The following is a 19,923-nucleotide window of genomic DNA, read 5'->3' as shown; positions in this document are numbered from 1 at the left end:
TCTTTACAATTATAGTGAATCAATTTTTGATAAAAACATCTAAATAAATCTGTAAAAATGAGTGGTTTTCTTAATAAAAGATACTAAGGCAATTGCACAGCCACATGAAAGCTAATGACAATAATAAGAATGAAGTTAGAGCCTTATATCACACCATACATAAGTACCTCAAAATGGACCACATACTTAAATGTATGTGCTAAAATGATATAACATCTAAAAAATACTGGACAATTTCTGGGACCTTGGATGAAGCAAAAACGGATCAGTTATGAAATATGAGATAGCCCCTAGAGAGAAAAATTATACTTTATCAAAATTAGAACTCTTGTTCTTAAAAAATTTGCAAATCATAACTGATAAAGGAGTTGTAACAAAAAAACATAAAGAACTGCTACAACTCAGTGGAAGAGAAATAACAACAAATATACAGACATTTTATCTAAGACATACCTATGCTAACAGTACATGAAATGATGGCCCATCATTAGTGATTATGAAAATGCAAATTAAAACTCAAGAGCCCTATGGTGTAACAGGTAAGTGCTCAGCTGCTAATTGAAAGGCCAGCAGTTTGAATCCATCTTGCAGTTTCCAGGGAGACAGAGTTGCCAGTCTGCTACTTTAAAGGAAACCAATGGGAGGCAATTCCATTTCATTGCAGGGGGTCACTATGTGCCTTGGCATCCAACAGCACTAACAGTAAAATTCACTGCAACAGCTTTATGCACCATGACTAGCCAGCTCTGAGGGAGGATGACCAGAAACCAGAGCCTTCAAACACCGAAAGCACAAGTACTGTGGAAACAAGTTGGGGATTCTGGCAAGATGGCAGCCTAAAAGGACCCACTCTCTAGAACCCATAGAACTGAGACATAAGACACCAAATGAAAGATAAGGACGCTAAGCCTGGAACACTGAGCTTCAGAAGAAAGGAGAAAGAAATGGACTGACAACCAACTAAATGAAGAACGTGAACAAAAGCAGTGAGAGAGCTGCACCTGCACCTGGTCAGCCTGAACTTTTGCAAGTAGCTCCAGATCAGGACATCCACCTGAAAATCAGCTCTGCTCTCCTCAGACTGCACAAATGCCCACACTGGTGGCTGGAGACCTGAGAGATAGGACCCCTCCCTGGTTCCCCACACCCTCACAGTGACCGAAAGTGCGCCAGCTCCCAGCCTCTCCCACTTTGCAGCTGGCAACACTGTCCCTGCACAGTCTTTGCTCGTGGGTCAGACGCTGAGAGCACGCCACCCCTGAGTTGAAGGCACATGTTCTCCACCTTCTCAGGTCCGCCAAACACGCAATGCCACACAGACACCTTGTTCCCAGTGATTCCCTGGCAGGCAGACATTCTTCTAGGACCACATGTTTCCTCCCTATTTCCCTACTTATTATTTTCTTCTTTCTTTGTTTTCTCTTACCCCACAGGAAACCGCATTTCTGCCCAAACTGTGCAGCCTCACCCACTCTCTGCTGCCAGACCCACTGGATGAAGACCAGCACCATTCCTACACCACTTGATCAGCAACAGATAACAGCCAACACAGGCGCAATCCCCTCGACGTGGCGACATGAACAGAAAACAGTACAGCGCACTGTCAAGATGTGGGGTCTTCCTCTTTTTCACTGGCCCGCCACTTTACCAAACATGATGTCCTTTTGGGGGGACTGTTTGATTCCACTTGCGGAGACAGTTTTCCCCCAGTCCTATTTTGAGTGTCTTCCAACCTGACAATGTTCTGCTGTTATTCATAAGGACTTGGTGGCTGGTCCCACTGATCTGGGCGGCTTGTTGCTTCTCTGTAATCTATTCTTAGTCTGGAAGCTCTCCTGAAACCTATTCACCTTGAGTGACCCTGCTGGTATTTGAAACATTGGTGCGTAGCTGCCAGCATCACAGCAATGTGTAAGCCATCATTAATGACAAACTGACAGGTGAATGCGGGACAAAGAGGGTAGAATCCATCAAAAGGTCATCAAGACCTATCATACACTTTCCAAAACCAAAAACAAGGGAAGACTCCTGAAAGAAGGTATGGAAAAATGAAGTTATCCATAAAAGAGATCCAATATGCCTAAACTTTTATTTCTCAGCAGAAAGCATGCAGGCAAAAAATAAATGGGATGACATATAAAACTGGAAAAAAACTTGCCCATCAAGAATTACATATCCAGTAAAATTATACCTCAAAAAGGACAGTGAATTTAGGATGTTTTCAGGTAAACAAAAATTTAATGAATTTATAAAAACCAGAATATACTTACAAGATATAAAATGATTTCTTTAGACAGAGAGCCACTGATGGCAGACAAAAACCTAATACTAACATAATTGACAAGCCTCCCAGAAACCATCTGACAGATATAGTACCCTAAGTAAAACACAATGAAGAGATTCATAATCAAGAGTCAGAGAGATGAATCTGTGAATGCAGAGGAATACAAAGTAAAAGAGGGAATGTGTAGTATAGTTAGAGAAATTCCCAATACAGAAGAAGGCAAGTCAATTTCCGATAAAACGGATGGTTTGAACTTTGGGAAAAATTAATCAATTACTGAGCAATCTCAAAGAAAATGAATAAACTATCTCATCACAATAAAAAATAAGAAAATCATAAGATTTAATAAACACTAAAAAACATCAATGAAGAAAATGACAAGAAAACCCGCAAACAAAATTAAATCAGCAAAGAAAATTATGTGGAAGGAAAGAAACCAGAAGCAGTGTAAAAACAAAAAAATCCAGCACTATAAAACAGCCGTCCCCCCCAGTAAACTGGCAGTAATAAATTAATACATATTGATAATTATACTGTGAATAGATTAAATGTATCAGTCAAGAGACAGAGTAGAAAAATGGAGAAGAAAATAGAACCTATTAATATGCTGTCCTCAAAAGACTCACTTTAAGCTAAAAAAAAATCAAGGATGGAAAAATACATCAAGCTAATGGCAATCAAGCGAGCAGTAGCAGCAATATTAATTTCTGATAAAATAGAGTATAAGGCAAAAGGCAGGGAAAAAAGGATATGGAAAGACATTACATAATGATTAAAAGGTAAATTGAACAAGAGAATACAGCCATAATAAGTACTATGTGCCCAATGAAAGAGCTTCAAAACATATATTAATTAGGTTTTAACAGAAATGGAGATACAGACTACTCTTAGTAACAGGTCTGATACATACCACTTTTGATGAAGGAAGGAGAGGACAACTAGAAAGAAACTCCAACAGAGACATAAAAAATAAAGAAAAACAGCCAACTTGACCTCATAAGCATTTACAGAACACTCTACCCACAACAGTAACTATTCATACCTTTTCAGTACACATGCAATATTCTCCAAAATAGATCGTCAGGCCACACAGCAAGCCTCAATAAAATTTAAAACATCATAATATTGCAAAACATCTCTTCAGACCACAATGCTATAAAATCAGAAATCAACAATAAGATAAAGAGGGAAATACCTGGAAATTGAATAACACTCTGCTTTAAATGTACTGGATGAAAAAATAAATTTTAAAAATTCCTTGAATTAAAAGACAATGAAAACACAACATATCAAATTTTTGGGAACAAAAGCAGTTCTCAGAGAGCAATGTATAGTAATATAGAAACATAGCCAAAGGAGGAATCAAAATCAATGTCTCACTTCAATATACCCAACAATTAGACAAAGGACAGCAAAACATGACCCCAGAAGGAAGCAAGTCATAGAGATCAGAGCAGAAATAAATGAAAAGAAAACAGAAAGAATGAATAAGATTAGAAGTTGGTTCTTTCAAAGGATTAATGAAATTGGCAAGCCATTGGCAAATCTAACAAAGGAAAAGGACAAGATGCAAATCGTATAAGAAATGGAATGTGATTTCACAACAGAACTCACTGAAATAGAAAGGTCAATAGAGTAATATAAGGAACTGTTCTCTGAAAAATTTAAAAACCTTAAAAAATGCACATTTTCTAGAAACACACCATCTACCTAAACTACCTAGCTGTAGACTAAGAAAATTTGAAAGTTTATTATTTGTAATAAAAAATAACCAGTTGATTAAAAAGTTCTTAATAACAACAAAAGTCGTGGCCCAAACAGCTTCCTGATGAATTCTACCATTCATCGAAGAGCTGACACCACTTCTACTCACACTGTTCCAGTGTCTATGTATATATGCTTGGCAGAGGATATTTCTACATGCGTATTTATCTATAAAGCAAATAAATCAACCAATCTGGTGGTTCATACAGGGGGAAAGTTACGAAAACTTTTTAGGTAGAACTAAACACCTGATGGAATGAGGCCCTGGGCCTGGGCGTTCAGAGCCATAGTCTCAAGGGGCATCAAAGTCATTTGACATAAAATAGTCTACAAAAACAGTGTTCCACATCCTACACAGGTGAGTGACAACAGGGGTCTTAAAAGCTCATGAGCAGTTGGCTAAGGTGAAACTACTGGTCTTTTGCAATCCAGAACAAAGAAGGGAGAACAATCAGAGAAAGGTGTAAACAATGAATGCAGTGGACTAGTGAACTTCAGTATCCATACAACCCTGAGAAGAGAATAACTAATTAGTGCCCACCTACCACTACTAATTGCCCTGAGCGCAGTGACTTTAGAAGGTCCTGGACAGAGTGGGAGATAAAAGGTGGAACAAAATCAAAGTCATAAAAAATGACCAAGTTTAGCTAGAGCCTAGTGGATATTTGAGACTGTCCTTCAGTCATCCTTTAGGGCTGGCACTGAACGCAACCCCTTGACTCAATTTTCAGGTCTCTGAAGGGAACCCAAACACTAGGAAGGCAAGAACTCCTTAACAGAACCAACCCTTTGAGCTCAAGATGGCAGCATTTACCCAAGGACAAGAAGGAATGGAAAAGAGACACAGGAAGAAAGTGGAATAAATGAAATTACATTCTGGGGCTTGCAATCAATGAGATCAAATACAATGTGTATGAACTGTGGAATGGGAAACGAATTTGCAATGTAAATCTTCCTTCAAAAAACATAAAAATGTTTAAAAAGTATTAACCATGAATATTAACAGTCTTTTAGGGAAAAAACAAAAAGACAAAAAACAGCTGGGAAGTTTCTTAAAATGTTAAACACACCCTTTCCTATGACCCACCAATTCTACTCCTAGGAAGCGGCCAAAGAGGATGAAAGAATCTGTCCAGGAAAAGCTTGTATGCAAATATTACTGGCAACATTTTTTGTAATAACTCAATCCTTATGTCCATGAAATCCTGAAAAGATAAACAAAACAGGTATACTTAACAAGGGAATAATACTGGGCATTTAAAAAATGAAGTACTAATATAAAGTACAATATTGATGGAACTTTTCTGGGGTCTGGGGTTGGAGAAGGGATTCACTACAAAAAAATATAAGAGAACCATTTGGAGGGAACGGTTTGCCAGGTGTCCTCAAACTGTGGCCCGCCAGGTGTTTTTGCCCCGCTTTTTCTAACTTCAAAATAAGATATGTGCAGGGTGCATACACATTTGTTCATATTTTTTTCAACCATAGTCCGGCTCTCCAACGGATCAGGGACAGTGAACTGGCCCCGTTTAAAAAGTTTGAGGACCCCTGGTTTATGCCAATGGTGTACAACTTTATAAATGATTCACTAAGTCACTTCTCTCACTGCCATTGAGTTGATGCTGACTCCTAGTCCCTACAGGACTGGGAGAAGCGCCCCTGTGAGTTTCTGAGCCACTGCAGACTGCAGGAGGAAGTCCTGCCCTTCTCCTGTGGAGCGGGCTGGTGATGTGGAACTGCCCAGCTTGTAGCTGGCAGGCACATGTAACCACTGTAGCACCAGGGCGCCTACTGAGTCATTTACAACTCTGTACTACAATTAGAATTTTATGAAACACAGGTATTTAAATTAAATGGAATTTATGGTACTTCAATCATAGCTCATAAAGCATTTTTTAAAGTGCAAGTATATACCAATCTACCCAAATCTTTGCTGAAGATTGAACACCCGAATCTCTGCTAAAGCTAACACCATGCAATTTTTGCTAAATAGATTAGTTAAGAAAGCTACTTCTCCTTAGTACATGTTTTTCATCGATCCCTCTCACTCACTGCCACCAAACCAATTCCAAGTCATAGTGAGCCTATAGGAAAGGGCAGAACGGCCACTGGGTTTCCTAGACTGTAGCTCTCTAAGAGAGTAGAATGTCTCAGCCTTCTCCTGTCTTTGACCTCTATCGAATAAAGCTAGAGAGTTTCTGTGGATTTATTGAATGATTTTTTTAAAACTATAAGAATGTGAGACCTCTTTATCTTTTAAAAACAGCAATTCCCCCCCCCCCAATGATATGTGGTACAAATAGTTTATTCCAGTTTTTCAACAATTAATTTTTTTGCCATATAGAAAATATACATTCTCATGTAGCCAAAATTATTTGAACTTTCATTTCGTTTCTATCATTGGTTTATGACATTATGACAATTGCTATTAGTTTGAAAAAATAACCAGAAAACTTGAGCATTCTTAAATAAGCATCTCTTGGGCCATAACCAATAGTATTGGGCTTTTAAATTTTAAGAAAACAAATCAATGTATAACAAATTTGAAAGTAGAGGAAGGTAGCCCTTTCTTCCTTATACCTGTATTTTAAATATAAACACATTGCTGTATGTATCACACATTTATGAATTTTAGAGAATGTCTGATGTGATACACTAGGCATATCTAATAAGTCTAGTGATTATAAAGTAGAAAAACAATAATAAAACGAATTGGAAAAAGGATGTAAAACTGTGTTTGCTGTTGCTAATCATTCCAGGGTTGTGATTCTAGGTCATCCTGGCTCATGCCCTTTGTAGACCATCAAATCATTACATAGCGATGTGACCGCTGCAAGCATTCCTGGGTGTCAGACCAGAACAGTCTAGAATCCAGCCATCTTTGTCCTACCACCACCTGAGTCCATGACTGCTAGCATTTCTCCTGCTATTATGCTCATTATCCATGTGAGGGGACCCCCCCACTCATTCATTTACAAATACTGGCAATTCAATTTTATTTAGATCTCACAAACTCAGGAATCCTCATTGCTGAGGGCCTGTCCAAAAACAGAGCAAAAAAAAAAACCTCACTGCCATCGAGTTGATGCCAACACCTAGTGACCCTGTAGGGTAGGGCAGAACTGCCTCTGTGGGTTTCAGAGACTGAAACTCTTTACGGGAGTACACAGCCCTGTCTTTCTCCTGAGGGGTGGCTGGTGGTTTCAAACAGCTGACCCTGTGGATTGCAGCCAAATACATAAGCACTTGCCTCCATGGCTCCTGCCACGGGATAAACTCTTTATGAGAACAGTGTAGTAGTTAAAAAAAATTGCAGCTATGGTTATTACACACAATTATCTATATACAATTTACAAAGTAATATCATTGTTTGCACAAAATGACATTATGGCATTGAAGCTATATAACTAAGCCACGGCCATAAGACACAATTAGAAGAGGCATTCAAATGCCTGAAGACAGAGCGCACTCCCCTCCCCCGCCCCCCTGTACAGTAAAGTCCTCTCCACGTCTACAGGTCCCTGGATGGAACAAATGGTCAAATGCTCAAGCAGTAGCCAAAGCGTGGCTGTTTGACCACACTTGCAGGTACCTCTGAAGGTCCATCTGCTTCTGAAAGGCCCAGCTCTGAAACCCCTGCAGAATTGTCTGCACTCATGGGATTGCCATGAGTCAAAAGCAAATTGATAGTAACTAACATCTGCCTACTTTCAGGACCAGCCCCAATTCATTCTTCTCTCCCTCTCTATCCTAGACTATCAATATAACCTCCTGCTGCCGTGGGCTTGCTTGTCACTCATGAAAGCCGCATGTGCTGCAGAGAACTGCCCCGGAGTGCTTTCTTTCCTGTCTGTAGTCTGAGGGAAACAGACTGCCAGGTTGGTCTTCAAATGTGCCACTGGGTGAGTTCAAACCACCACAAAGTATATCACTTACAAACCTCACCCTAAAGTATAGATACAGCAAAAACACGATCTTAAAATCCACATTATGCACTCTGGAACATACAGAATCTATGCTAGACATTCTGGAACATATACAACCATGAGACTATTGCTTTCTTTTATATCACCTAATTGAATTAAATACAAGTTCCATAGAAGCAGTAAACAGACACAAACTGTGCATCCCACACCATTAAAAGGATGCTAGGGCTCCAGGTGTTTGCACTGATGCTATTAAGCACTGCTTTTGCTCTGCAGAAAACTTACTCAGACACTCATCAAGAAACTGTTCTGGACATCTGCGAAAAGAAGGCAAAAGGGGCCAAGATGGCTCAAAATATTGTAGGGTGCTTTTACTTATTAAAATATAAACTGAGCAGTTCTTCAGTCATGAAATAACCCTGAAGTAGGATGTAAATGTTTTGGTAGTTACTTGAGCATTATTGATCTTGAACAGCTATGGGTGGAAGATTATCTCAGGCATTGTTCTTTATAATAGAGTTATGTTTTACTAATGAGTTTCCCAATGTAATTCCATGGAACTTCATGATTTCATTACGTACTTTAAGGTGTGATTGAAAAATGGGATCGTCATGATTTAAAACACACACACACACACACACACACACACACACACACACACAGCAAATAAACTCACTACTATTGGATCAATATCAGCTCATAGTGCCCAACAGGACAGAGTAGAACTAATCCTTAGAGTTTTTTCTGTTTTTTTTTTAATTCTTAGAGTTTTCAAGACTTTATGGAAGTAGACAGTCTCATCTCTCTCCCTTGGAGTGGCAAGCAGATTTGGACCAGACCTTGAAGTTAGCAATCTAACAGGTAACCACATGTTAGTTTGGGTTGACTATGGAGACAAATTCACAGACACTCATATGTGTATAAGAAAGAGTTCTTTATAAAGAGCAATTGTATATTCAGAAAATACCCCAGCCCAGTTCAGATCAAGTCCCTAAGTCTGACATTAGTCCATAAATTCCTCTTTAGACTTAAGGAGCACATGCAATGGATGCCAAATGCAGGAAGATCACAGGCCAGTGAGAAGAAGGTCTTGTGGATCCAGTGGCAGTGGAAGCATCTCAATGCTGGCACAGTCTCCTGTGCTTCGTCCAGCTCTCTGAGTGCCTCGACAGCAGGAAAGGAAAGGAAAGGCAGAGAGAGTGCCTCCAAATGAAGCATCAAGCTGCAACCTGAATAACAGGCTAGACTCCACCCCTTTGCTCAAGCTGATAGGAGGTTATGTAACTGCCACACCAAACGACTGCACCATTATTTGTGGCTGTTCCTGTCTAGGTATCAAACCACAATTTTGGGCTCCAGATACATATGACAATTTTTCTATTAATTATGGAGAATTTTCATGTCTGAGGTCCTAAGAGATGAAGCAAGTGGTAGTACAAAGAAATGCTTCAAGACTCAGTATGCCTGGACAATTTATTCATGGGGATGCTTTGCCTTCTGGGAATGTGAAACCATGATTAAAAATGTTTACAAAAGAAAAACAAACAGTTCTTCCCTTTCACTATCTTTAGTGTGTCTACTATCCAGCCGTGGGCACATATGGAAAACTAAGAGTAATCACTTCATCAACTCTGGTCCATGAAGGACAATAAGGAACAATTCCTTCTAACACCTCCAACCCAAACCAAGACCAGCAGCCATCGAGTTGAATCCAACTCATAGCGGCCCTATCTAGAACAGGGTGGAACTGCTGCTTAGGGGGTTTGAGACTAGATGAGAGCAGTTTCATCTTCCCTTGGAGATGGTCTGGTGGATTTGAACTGCCAGCTTGTTGAACATTAGCCCATGGGCCATTATATCTAGAGTGCACATATAGTCTACTGGATAGCCAAACTTCTGTTAATAAACCCAGGCAAGGTGATAGCACCAACTTGCTCCCCGACCCTTCTTGACAACTGGTCCTTTTAAAACTCGACTAGTTATTAACCATCAGATAAATAAATAAAATGCTGAAAATGACTGCATATTTTCATATCCTCATTCTAGTGTAGTTCTTCCATGAAAATTAATTGTAACAACACATTTAACCTATTAGTACCCTTAATATGCCATTCATGTTCTTAGGCAGAGGTCTCAGTGTTTTCTAAATTCCTTTTGACCCCACCCACCACTACATGCAGAGAAGGATTAAATAATGGTTGAGAGTAAGGATTAGGGAAATGCCACCTCTAATGAAATGTTTGCTATTAGTATTTGACTGGTGAGATATTGGGCAATTTATGTCACCAAGTCCCAATTCAATGGTGATAATTTCTCTAGGTAATCTGTGCATTGGATGAGATACTGCGAACGAATCCTTTACACAATGCCTGGCACTTGTCGGCATGTGCATTACACTACGTTAAAACAAACAAGCAGATAACAGTTGCCCTCAGTCAGTTCTGACTCGCAGTGATCTCATGTCAAAGTTTTACAAGGGGAGAACTTTATCCCATAGGGGTTTCAATAGTGGATTTTTCAGAAGTAGGCTGTCAGATCATCCCAGCACCCACAAGCCTCCAAGGTCCCTTTAGGTTAGTAGTGGGTCCCTTTAATTGTTTGTGCCACCCAGAGACCCATAAACATTAAGATTAAGGGAGGTGGGGGTAAGATTACGCCTTTTAGAAAGTGGAGCAGGAGACATCAAATTCTTAATAATGGCAGATGAGTAGACAAATCTGGATTTAAAACACTTAAATGTTTCCTCGTGTACTGCATTCGCGCACACATCAATCCGTCCGGACTTTGGCTGACAAAGCAGGATACTATTTGTAAGTGTGCTTCGAATCGAACACTGGTCCACTGGTTGACATGAAGCGCTGGGGCCAGAGGTGGGAGGCTGCAAAACCTTACCTTAGGAGCAGCCGCCACACACTGGCTTTCCACGGGAGAAGGACCTCCTGCCTCGGGGCGGTAACGAGTCCCTAGTGGACACCGCGGGCGGAATATGGACCCAGGCGTGGTACTTGCTGTGAAGGGCCAGCGCGGCAGGGAACACAGCCTACCAGGAGGCGTGAGATGTCACTAACAGGCGCGGATCCCGCCCGTCCAGCCCGCGTGGACTCGGCGCAGTGCGAGGCTTCCCTGCTGCCCGCCCCCCCCCCCGGCCCCGGGCCCCGCCCGCGCCGTCCGCAGCCTGATTGACACCGGAGTTGGTACATACGGGTCTGCCGCACAGGCGAGCAGGGGCGAGCGCCGTTTCAACATGGCTTTCCCCGCCTCCCTCAGAGCCCTCGCGGCGCCCGAGCCGCGGACACGGCCCCCAGGGGCGTCCGCCCGGCGTCTGCCCGACTCGGCTCCCCGCGCCCTCGCTCCGCCTCCCCTCGCCGCCCTCCGTGGTTTCCCTCGACTTCGCGGCGGGGCAGTCAGCTCTCGCCGAGCGCCGCGGAAAGCAGGCCAGTGCGAGGGAGTTCCTGGAGCGCGGTCGGCGTCGGGGAGAGAAAGTAGCCTTTAGAGGCCGGAGCAGGCGGGGGGCGGCGGGGAAGCCCAGCCTGCAACAGGCACCTGGCACCCCGCGTGCAGAAGCTACGAGGGCAACGATCTTCCGTGGACTGCCGCGCGCCTTCCGCGCGCCACGGACACGGTGGACGGGAAACACCATTTAAAGGCCCGTGGAAAACACTGTTGGCAAGTCTTACCTTTCTCTTCGGCATGATGACTGCGTTCGTGTGGCCAAAAGTAAAGCAACGGGCTGGCGCTGTGCTGCTGCCGCTGGATGCTACCGCCGCCGCAGCTGCTCACGCGCAGGGAACCGCGCCGCCCAGCCTCCGCGACCGCACCGGCTCGGCTCCCGGCTCCCCCCGCCCCTCCGCTCGCTCGCCTCCCCGCTCCTCCAATCAGGAGCCGCGCCACCCGACAGCGAGGCCTCATTGGCTGCAGGGGCGTTCTAAATTCCATAGGACACACCCGCCACCGCGCGCACTGTACGCGCTGTTGTAGTTTCCACTTCGCCGGAGAAATCTGCCCGGCGACTGAGCATGCCCGGTTCAACTGGTAACCCCGAGGCCACGCAAACCTAGTTTCATTGTTTTGCTGCTGCAGCTGCAACTCTGGATGGTGTCGGTAAGAACTGCGGGCGCCTTCACAGGGAGGAGAACGATTAAGGATGGACACATCAACTTTATAATGTCAATATGTACACGGATGCCCTTGGTACGTGTGCTACCCATAAAGGGTTGCAATAAATGTTTTTAATGCCAATATGTACACGGATGCACTTTGTTCGTGTGCTACCCAAAAAAGGTTCCAATAAATGTTACTCAAGGGAGGCAGGAAGGTACTCAGTTCTGGAAGGCTGCATATTTCTAAAGGTTTCCATTTATTTCTCCGTCTAGTGAGTGTAGTCTCTAGAATTGCTTAGCTTGAATGTTCTAAAATCTGTGATGACAATTCATTCGGTAGTTCACACAGTTTCAAGCTAGACGGGAGGATGACTAGGCTATGTTTGTTATGGAAATCAGGGAAAGAGTCAACAGATTATTTTATGTTTCAAAGATATTTAGTTGACACCCATCATGACTGATTTTATGCCTCATATGTTACTCAGACTTCTGCGAAAGCATTTTAGCAGTCAAGGCAGAAACCATTTTAATGGCCAAATTTTCTCCGAAACAAAAACCAATGAAAGGCCTAAAACAGAAACAAAACAACAACCGGCTACCGATGTCCCTCATAAATATAGACAAAATTCCTAGGTCGGGGTGGGATGGGTGTAAATCAAACTAAACAGCATGTAGTAATTAATAATAATAATGATAATATATTGTGGCCAAATGGAATTTAGTCTGGGAATGCAAGGTGACTTAAAACCTGAAAATCAATGTAGTCCACCCTATTAATAGAATAAAAGAGAAAAATGTTATGATCATATCAATAGATTCAAGAAAAGCACTGGTGAATAGATAAGGAATTTCTGGCAAACCCTTACAATGGAATACTACTCAATATGAAAAGGGAAAAAATGTTGGTAGGAGAAAGATATGATAGTCTGCCTCTATAAAAATGTATAGCCTTAGAAACCCATTGGGGGAAGTTCTGCTGTGCCCTTTGGGGTCGTTATGATTCTTAATCAATTAGACGATAGTGGGATCTTTGGGTTACAGCCAACAGCGTGGGTGAATGCATTAGAAGAAGAAACAGGTAACCAATGAAGAACCAACACATCCATATTAAAGGAAGGATAGCCAGAATACTCCTTAGAAGTGAGAGTGGTGAGACTTCATCTTACATACTTTGGACACAGAAGAGACCAGTCCCTGGAGAAGGATACTGTGCTTGGTAAAGAGCCCATGAGAAGGGGGAAGACCCCCAAGATGACTGAGGAGCTGCAAGCAGGGCTTCAAGCATGACAATCATTGTGAGCATGAAGCAAGACCCTGCGGCGTTTCATTTTGTTTTATCTGAGGCTACCAGAACCAACCTGATACCACCTAACATGCCAAAAGAGTCAAACGTGGAAACCTATACCGAGTAATGTCATTTACTTGAAATTATAAAAAAGAAAAGACAAGGCAAAATTATCTTCAGCATTTAGAGGTTAAGTTCGCCATAGGAGACGACACTGAAGCCGTGTCAGGTGGTTGTGGGTGTCGTTCCAGCAGTTCAGAACAAAACAGTGATGGGTCCTGCGCCATCCTCGCAATGATTGTTCTGTTCGAGCCCATTGTTGCAACCACTGTATCAATCTTGCTGAGGGGCTTCCCCTTTTTTGCTGAACCTGGTGGTGTAGTGGGTTGCACCCTGGGCTGCTGCTAACTACAAGGTCAGCAATGTGAAACCACCAGCCACTCAACGGGAGAAAGCAGAGGCTTTCTACTCCTGTGAATACGAGGTGTCTTATGTCTCAGAGATCCACAGGGGCAGTTCTACTCTGTTGTATAAGGATGCTACAAGTCGGAATGGATTGGATGGCAATGAGTTTGGCTTATTATTGGTTTTTACCAAGTATTATGGCATTTTCCAGGGATATATCCCTCCTGAAAACATGTCCAGGACACGTGACATGACGTCTCACTGCCTTGTCTCTAAGGATCATCCTGGCTGTACTTCTTCAAAGACAGATTTGTTTCTTCTTCTGTCCATGATATATGAGTAAGTAAAATGAAATCCTTTATAAGTTTAATATATTTTCCATTTATCATGATATTGCTTATTTGTCCTGTTGTGAACAATTTTTCTTTAACAGTTTTATCCACATTTATCCATGTAGTATACAATTCAGTAGTTTAATCATATCAAAAGAGTTGTCCAATCATCACTACAATCAATTTTAGAACATTTTCTTCTTCCTTGTACTCATTGTTATTAGTGTAAATATTTTTTAATTGTGGCAAAAATATCCACCACAAAATGTTCTCCAAGTCAACTTCTATAGGTATAATTCAGTGCCATTAATTAACTCTGTATTATACAACCATTATTGATATCCCTCTCCAATTTGTACAACTCTCATTAAAATAAATTCAATGTCTCTTCAGCAGTACTCTTCCTCGTACACCCATGATAATTAGAGGTCAAGTTTGGTTTCATTCTTAATTTTTTTCAGTAGTTTCCTTGGTATAATATTCACATATCATACACTTCCTTAGTTAGCTTTTCAGAAGGTTGTATATACATTATTACAATCAGTTCTAACGTTCCCTCCCCACTCCCGTATTCATCGATTGCTCCCCAATTCCCCTCACCTGGTTCCAGATATCTCCTGCTTCCAGATAAACCATTGCATCAGTGATTGTCTCTATTCATCTACTCCTGTGCTTCATAAACTGGGAAATCTAACAGAAACAATAAAAACAAAACAAAACAAAGAAGAAAACAAAAACAGTATAAAGACAAAATATAAAGTGTAAGAAAGAAAAGACCACCAACAATATTATAAAAGCCAGAGAAGAAATTTCTGTCATGGAACAAGCAATAAATATTTGAGCTTAGAGCAAATTCAGATTGGGTCAAGAGAGGGAGGTCAACTAACCAAGTAGCATATCATACCATGTTTCATCCACCGGTGATCAAGTTTAAAATAATCTCTGATAGTGAAGTTTTTCAAGTCCCATGCCCACCAACAGAAGTATCCGTGCTTCCTCCGAAATGTAGTCGCTCCCCTCCCCTGGTCTTGGCTTGATTGTCCAGTAAGGTTCTCTTCTCGTTTCTGTGGAGGGCCTGTTGATTTGTCACAATCTTGTCTCAATGTAATATGGCAGCAGGTGGATGGTCCTTCCCTTTTCCCATTTCCTGAGCCCAGCTAACGCGAGTTCTCTTCTTTCAAGGTGATTCTTAAGGAGTGCACCTAAGGGTGGGGGTGAAGTGGGTGATGTATGATTCACAGCTGATAGGCAGACAATCTACTCCTTTGTTTGGGAATTGATCGCTAAGATTTGTTTAATTGGTGTTTCTCCTTATAGGAGTGGGCTCGTACAATGTTTGCCCTTTTGTGATTGACTCACGTCACTCAGCATAATGGTTTCCAGGTCCTTCCGTGTAGTGCTTCACGCTTTCATCACTGAGGTCTTTAAGAGATGCATAGTACTCCATTGTTCTACTGTTGGGCACTTGGGCTGCTTCCAGTGTCTTGCTATTGTGAATTGTGCTGCTGTGAACATGGGAGAGCATGCCTCTGCTTGTGGTGTCTCTTAGTTCTTTGGGGCATATGCCTCATAGAGGTGTTGCTGGATTGTATGGTATTTCAATTCCCAATTGCTTTCAGTCTTACCATCGTGTTTTCCATAGTGTATGCAAGTACCAATCTCTCAGTGTTCTCTCCAGCATTTGTTTTCTTCTTCTTTTTAAAAAAATTGGACTAGGATTGTGGGTGTAAAGTGGTATCCCATTGTGGTTTTAATTTGCGTCTTCCTGATAGCTAGTGATTGTGAGCATTTTTCATATGTTTGTTAGCCATTTGCACTTCATTTTTGCTGAAATGCTTGTTCGTGTCCTTTCCCCAGTTCTTAATTAGGTCATTTGTTATTTTCTTATTGAGCTGTTGTAGAGTTCTGTATATTTTGTTAATTAGACCCTTGTTCGATGTGTCATTGTTAAAAAAAAAGGCTTCCCAGTCCGTGGGCTCTTATTTTACTCTCCTGACGAAGTCTTGTGATGTGCATAAGTGATGTAATTCCAGCATGTGCTGGTCATCTGTCTGGTCTTCTGTGCGTGCCTCCTCAATTAGGGCCCTTCAGTTTGCTCCAGCTTTCTCGGGGATGATCCTGATAGCCTTGGAGTTTACCTTTAGGTCTTTAATCCATCTTGAGCTCGTTTTGTGCATGGGGAGAGAGATGGGTTTGTTTCATTTTTCTGCATATGGAAATTCAGTTTGTCCAACACCATTTCTTGAAAAGGCTGCCTTTGTCCCATTGGACAATAGGATCCTTGTCCCAAAGGATCCTAGAAAGGTCCTTTGTGGGCGATCAGTTGCCTGTAGGCTGATGCATGTGTGTCTGGGCTTTCTGTTCTGATCTATTGGTATAAACATCTCTCGTTCTTCCAGTACCAGGCTGTTTGGGCTACTGTGTGTGTAGTAGGTCTTAGGTCGGGAAGTGGGAAGCCTCCTTCCTATTTGTTTCTTATTTTTAAGTTCTTTGCTTATCCTGGGCCTTTTGCCTACCTGTATGAAATTGATAATTAATTTTTCCATTTCATTAAAGAATTATTTTGGGATTTGGATTGGGATTGTGTTGTATCTGTAGATTGTTTTAGGTAGTATTGGCATTTTCACATTTTTCTGCCTATCTATGAGCACAGGATATTCTTCTGTTTACGTAGATCTCTTTTGTTCTCTGTAGTGATGTTCTGTAATTTTCTCTGTGTAAGCATTTGTTTCTTTAGATAGGTTGAAAATTTCCCCTTTATATTGTTTAATTCATACTGCAGGATTTGGTCTTTGATTTTCTTCAGTAAGTGCTTCAAGTATTCCTGAATTTCGGCAGGCAGGGCTGTGTCATCTGTATATAACTGGCTGTTAACCTTAATACTTTTTTCTTCTTCAATTTCTCATGTGATGTTATTTTCTCCCTTTAATCGTTATAATATGATTTTCAAATTTTGTCTTAAATGAGGGATCTTTGTATACATGCTTGTCCAGTCTACTTATAGTCAAGGCAAACGCTGCTTCTTGAAATGGTCATACTATGGACCCTGTGGTCATCTAACCCAAGTCACCTTCTGGCCTGGCGTATTGTCACTACACTGTGCAGCTACTTCATGGAACCTATTCCAGACTTTCACTTCCATGTGGCTTCCAAAATTCTGCTAGGTTTTTCTCAAAGAATATGTCTGATTATTTTTGCATTGCCACCTCTGGGACCCTGAACATTTTTGTAGCCCTGTCATGCCAAGAAGATGCGCCCCTTCCCCACCTTTTCCTGTACCGTTTCCCTCTTTAAGTGGCATCTTGGAAGTTTGCACCTGAGCTCGCAACTGCTTCCATTGTCCAGCCTTACATTTTAATGGGGCCAAATGTACTTTGGTCACACAGATGCCTCAGATATTTATTAAGCAAGATTATAAAGCAATTATTTTTAATGCTTGACTTTTTTCCTTAATTTAAAAAATAATGAATTGATAGTCTACCTCTCTCCAGAGGTGATGAATGATATTTTTCTTTTCTGTAGCATCTTTATGAACTCATGGGATTTTATATATTTAGTGTGTCTGAGTTCATTCTATTATTTTATCTCTGTGCTTATTTCAATACTCAAGTTGCCCCATCTTTATCATCGTGAGAATCTCTTCATATTAGATGCTGGATCCTTTTGATATGATGCCAATTTTCTGGTAGATTCTATGTGTTCGTGCACTTGATAGATCACAGTGTTCTAAAAATTGAACAACTGATATAGAACCAATTCTTTGCTTTCAAACTGGATTAAAAAAACAAAGGTTAGCAATGTTCCATGAAAAATAAGTTTTATAATGAAGTTATTTTGGAAGAGAGTTAAATTATAAAGGGATAGTAAAAGTATTCCAACCATGATATATTTAATAAGACCTGTGAGAAGGATGATGAGTAGCAGTTGAATTCTGGGTTGAATTACTCTTTTTCCTTATAGAGAAGAAAAGATGTCACAGCTGAAGTGGAAGTAAAGTGGACTATTCTTTTCTGTGATGAAAAGTTGGTGATTCACAAAGCTGGTGTTTTTATTTTTTTTAAATCGTTTTATTAGGGGCTCATACTACTCTTATCACAATCCATACATACATCAATTGTGTAAAGCACATTTGTACATTCATTGCCCTCATCATTCTCAAAACATTTGCTCTCCACTTAAGCCCCTGGCATCAGGTCCTCATTTCCCCCCTCCCTCCCTGCTCCCCCTTCCCTCACGAACCCTTGATAATTTATAAATTATTATTTTGTCTATTTTGCCCTGTCCGACGTCTCCCTTCACCCACTTTTCTGTTGTCCATCCCACCAGGGAGAAGGTTATATAGAGATCCTTGTAATCGGTTCCCCCTTTCTAACCCACCCTCCCTCTACTCTCCTAGTATCACCACTCACACCACTGATCCTGAAGGGATCATCCATCCTGGATTCCCTGCATTTCTAGTTGCTATCTGTACCAGTGTACATCCTCTGGCCTAGCCAGATTTGTCAGGTAGAATTGGGATCATGATAGTGGGGTGGGGGGGGCGCTGGTGGTGAGGGAGGAGGAAGCATTTAGGCACTAGAGGAAAGTTGTATGTTTCATCATTGCTACACTGCACCCTGTCTGAGTTGTCTCCTCCAAATATCCTTCTGTAAGGGGATGTCCAGTGGCCTACAAATGGGCTTTGGGTCTCCACCCCGAACTCCCCGCCTCATTCACTATATTTATGTTTATAAATTGGTGTTTTTCATTGATATTTTCCACGGCTAAATCCTCTCAGTCAGAAAGAGCATACAACACTGTGAATGTTTTGACTGCAAATGATTACAAAGCTGCCATGAAAATGCAGTTTGCTAGTTGGATAAAGAAAATTGACGAACAGAATATTGAGTCATTTGAGTTTCTTAGCTCTTTTTACAGTAATGAAAACATCGTTTCACTTCATAAGCAACAGCGTGGCTGATCTTTACTTTGATGTGAGTAAGGAGAAGCTTCTCCCCCTTGCCTTCCGTAGCCTTTCAAGGTTTGAGAAAAGCACTCAGACTGACCGACAGCTCTGGAGGCAAGTGGAGTCAGCAAAAAGAATGTTTTCCTGGGAAGAGAGGATTCCAGGGTAAGAGATAAAGACACCTGAGCACATAAAGGAGCATGTCTTATGCAAGACAGGGGGAGGGCAATCTGGTAGGAAGCCAAGATTCATTTGCTTATCAGTTTATTTCATTGACGAGTTGGTTCCCTGGCTGTTACCTTTTCTCTGCTTTGAAACAGCAGCTTCAAAGGTGGTAAAGGCTTCTCTATAGAAAGTGAACAGATAGACCTGGAGAGGCGATGGGTAAGTTCAGGTCTTAACGCCTGAGGAAGAAAGGAGGAACAAATAGCAAAAAGGCTTTTCCCATTGCAGTGTCAAAGGGCAGGAAGAAAGGAGAGAGGAAGAGAGGAGGAAGGGAGGGAGAGAGGAAAGGCAATGGAAAGGAAGGGGCTTAGAAATTAGAGTGCATTTTACATGGTAAACAGTGTATGGAATGATTGTTTCCATTTTTCATAGACAAACCCAAGATAGTGTGCATTGAGTTTTAATGTGAAATGTATTCTATAGAATGGACTTTGGTCTGAAAACCTTAAAGCCCCTGCACAGCCCTAAGGAATCTTGTTGGTCTTTGTATCTCTAGCCATTTCGTCCCCCGGGACAAGGGTGCTGAATCATCAGAACTAAAATTTAAAGACAGGATCATTTGCAAATCACCTCCCTTGTCTCTTAACTCTGCATCTTCTCTTTCAGGCAGACGGAGACTCCTTAGGCATTTGCTCTGTCTAACCCCCCAATCAAACC

At 41.6% G+C, this 19,923-nt stretch overlaps 1 protein-coding gene and 1 long non-coding RNA gene across 4 annotated transcripts in view; one reads left to right on the top strand and one right to left on the bottom strand.

The window, feature by feature from the left end:
- The window catches only part of HMGN3 (high mobility group nucleosomal binding domain 3), a 38,650-nt gene extending 26,838 nt beyond the window's left edge, over positions 1-11,812 (bottom strand). For all 3 annotated transcript variants that reach the window (XM_075554858.1, XM_075554857.1, XM_075554859.1), the window contains exon 1: positions 11,652-11,812. In XM_075554858.1, the coding sequence (XP_075410973.1) occupies positions 11,652-11,666 (15 nt within the window). In that variant the 5' untranslated portion in view covers positions 11,667-11,812. The remainder of the gene's footprint in view (positions 1-11,651) is intronic.
- Positions 11,353-19,923, top strand: part of LOC142453497 (uncharacterized) — a 92,763-nt gene continuing 84,192 nt past the window's right edge. The window contains exons 1-2 of the long non-coding RNA XR_012785393.1: positions 11,353-12,165; positions 13,976-14,103. This is a non-coding gene — a long non-coding RNA (uncharacterized LOC142453497). The remainder of the gene's footprint in view (positions 12,166-13,975; positions 14,104-19,923) is intronic.

The sequence above is a fragment of the Tenrec ecaudatus genome, chromosome 7 (assembly GCF_050624435.1).
Source record: "Tenrec ecaudatus isolate mTenEca1 chromosome 7, mTenEca1.hap1, whole genome shotgun sequence".
Classification (NCBI taxonomy): domain Eukaryota; kingdom Metazoa; phylum Chordata; class Mammalia; order Afrosoricida; family Tenrecidae; genus Tenrec; species Tenrec ecaudatus.
This window is presented reverse-complemented; position numbering and strand designations above follow the sequence as displayed.